The 2,187-nt window shown below is 58.3% G+C and overlaps 1 protein-coding gene across 2 annotated transcripts in view; it reads right to left on the bottom strand.

Moving 5' to 3' along the window:
• The window catches only part of TUBB6 (tubulin beta 6 class V), a 21,806-nt gene extending 19,625 nt beyond the window's left edge, over window positions 1–2,181 (bottom strand). For both annotated transcript variants that reach the window (XM_017852875.1, XM_017852874.1), the window contains exons 1-2: window positions 2,125–2,181; window positions 1,688–1,796 (exon numbers count right to left, since the gene is read on the bottom strand). In XM_017852875.1, the coding sequence (XP_017708364.1) occupies window positions 1,688–1,796; window positions 2,125–2,181 (166 nt within the window). The remainder of the gene's footprint in view (window positions 1–1,687; window positions 1,797–2,124) is intronic.
• Window positions 2,182–2,187: the final 6 nt, after the last annotated feature.

The following is a 2,187-nucleotide window of genomic DNA, read 5'->3' as shown; positions in this document are numbered from 1 at the left end:
TTTTTTTTTTTTTGAGACGGAGTCTCGCTCTGTCGCCCAGGCTGGAGTGCAGTGGCCTGATCTCTGCTCATTGCAAGCTCCGCCTCCCATTCTCCTGCCTCAGCCTCCTGAGTAGCTGGGACTACAGGAGCCCGCCACCAGGCCTGGCTAATTGTTTGTATTTTTAGTAGAGATGGGGTTTCACCTTGTTACCCAGGATGGTCTAGATCTCCTGACCTTGTGATCTGCCCGCCTCGTCCTCCCAAACTGCTGGGATTACAGGCGTGAGCCACCACGCCCAGCTGAGACCCTGTCTCTTAAAAAAAAAAAAAGAAAAAAAATCCCAGAACCTTAACATTGGAATGAGGAACGAGCCCAGGCATGACCTGGCAGAGGAGGTTCCAGGAAGAGGCAGGATGAGAAATCAAGTCCCCTGACTTCCTGCCTACTGTATTTTCCAGCTCACGCTGACACCTCTTTCCTGTTAGGAAGTTTTACGACTTTAGCTCCATGGAAATGAACTATGTATTACAGAAAATTGCCAGGTTTGGATGAAATTCTCTGCTTTGTGACACCTCCCCCATGCATACACATACATGTGCCCATGTGCAGTCTGAGCACCTTGTTACTGGGAGCACTCAACTGGCTCTGTTTCCCCAGAGTCACTCTCATTTTGAGTCAGAGTGTTCTTGTGTGGAATTTTCATGCCAATTGGGCTAGAACTTGTTCCCAGTGAGGACAAGGTTAACATGATTCCAAATAGGACCTGTTCTTCAACTCCTGTCCTGCAGTGCACACACCCCAGATCGAAAATGGATGTACCCAAGCTGGGCGAGGGGTTAACAGGAATTGTAGTGTATACTGGAACTGTCCTTAGTGTCCTCTAGAAATTTCATCTTCCATGCCCTGATGTTCCCGGCCAGTCATTGCTGCATAAATTAATAAAACTCCACTAGTTGCTCAGAACTGCCTGCAGTTTCAGCTTCCAGGGAGGTGAAAGTCTTTTTAGAGGTCTGCAAGGGACCCGAAAAGTCACTTAAGAGAGCGTTTCTCAAATTTTTAGCCAAGAATCCCCAATAAGAGATACATTTTAAACTGAGGCTAAAAAAAAAAAAAAAAAAAAAAAGCTTTGTTTTTCCCAAGGATCCTTGAGAAACGCTCTAATTTACTCTAACAGGTCTCGCTCTGTCACCCAGGCTGGAGTGCGGCGGCGCGATCACAGCTCACTGCAGCCTCGACCTCCTCGGCTCACGCCCCCAGTTAACTGGTACTACGGGGGGGGGGGGACCACGCCCGGCTAATTTCAAAATTGTTGGAGATCGGGGCGGGAAGGGGCCGCGGTGTGGACTCCTGTGCTGCCCAGGCTGGTCCTGAACTCCGGGGCCCACATGACCCTCCAGTCTCGGCTTCCCAGGGCGCTGGGATCAGGGGCTTGAGCCACCGCGCCCGGCTGGGCGGAGAAGGCCGGACAGGAACCGCTCCGCTGATTTCACGCGAAGCAGCGCTCCGGCCCTCGGGATAGGCCGAATCCAGCTGCTTGAAAAAACGGACGGCGGATTTCCCGCCCCGGAGGAGCGAAGGGAGTGGCCGGGCCTCCAGCTACATCCCAGGAGAACTTTTCCCGAAACAAACGCGCCGCGCGCAGAGGCGGCGCCCGAGCGGCCACGCGGGTCCCGGCCGGGCAGGGCGCGGCGGCCGCGATACTCACACGATGACTCATTGTAGTAGACGCTGATTCTCTCCAGCTGCAGCGCCGAGTCTCCCACGTAGCCCCCGGCCGGGTCGATGCCGTGCTCGTCGCTGATCACCTCCCAGAACTGCGGCAGGGCCGGGCGAGGGGGACACACGCTCAGAACCCAGAGCCCCGGACGCCGCCATCCGCGCCCACCCCGGGCGCCCGAATTCCAGGCGCGCCTGAGCCGGGGCAGCCGCTCCCAGTCGGGGTGGGGGTGGGGAGCGAGGAGTGGAGCTTCCCCGGCCGGCCACGCCCTGCGCGCTCCCTCCCCGCGGCCCGCGCGGGTGCGCACCGGGCTCCGAGGACCCAGGGGCGCAGAGCTGGTGCGCGCCCGTGGGGGGTCGCGCCGGGAGACCCGGGGCCCTCCAGCCGCCCCCCCGCGGGCAAGCCCCGTGCAGCGCCAGGCCCACCTTGGTGCCGATCTGGTTCCCGCACTGGCCCGCCTGGATGTGCACGATCTCCCTCATGGCGGG

Source organism: Rhinopithecus bieti, unplaced genomic scaffold (genome assembly GCF_001698545.2).
Source record: "Rhinopithecus bieti isolate Rb0 unplaced genomic scaffold, ASM169854v2 scaffold_35884, whole genome shotgun sequence".
NCBI classification, from domain to species: domain Eukaryota; kingdom Metazoa; phylum Chordata; class Mammalia; order Primates; family Cercopithecidae; genus Rhinopithecus; species Rhinopithecus bieti.
This window is presented reverse-complemented; position numbering and strand designations above follow the sequence as displayed.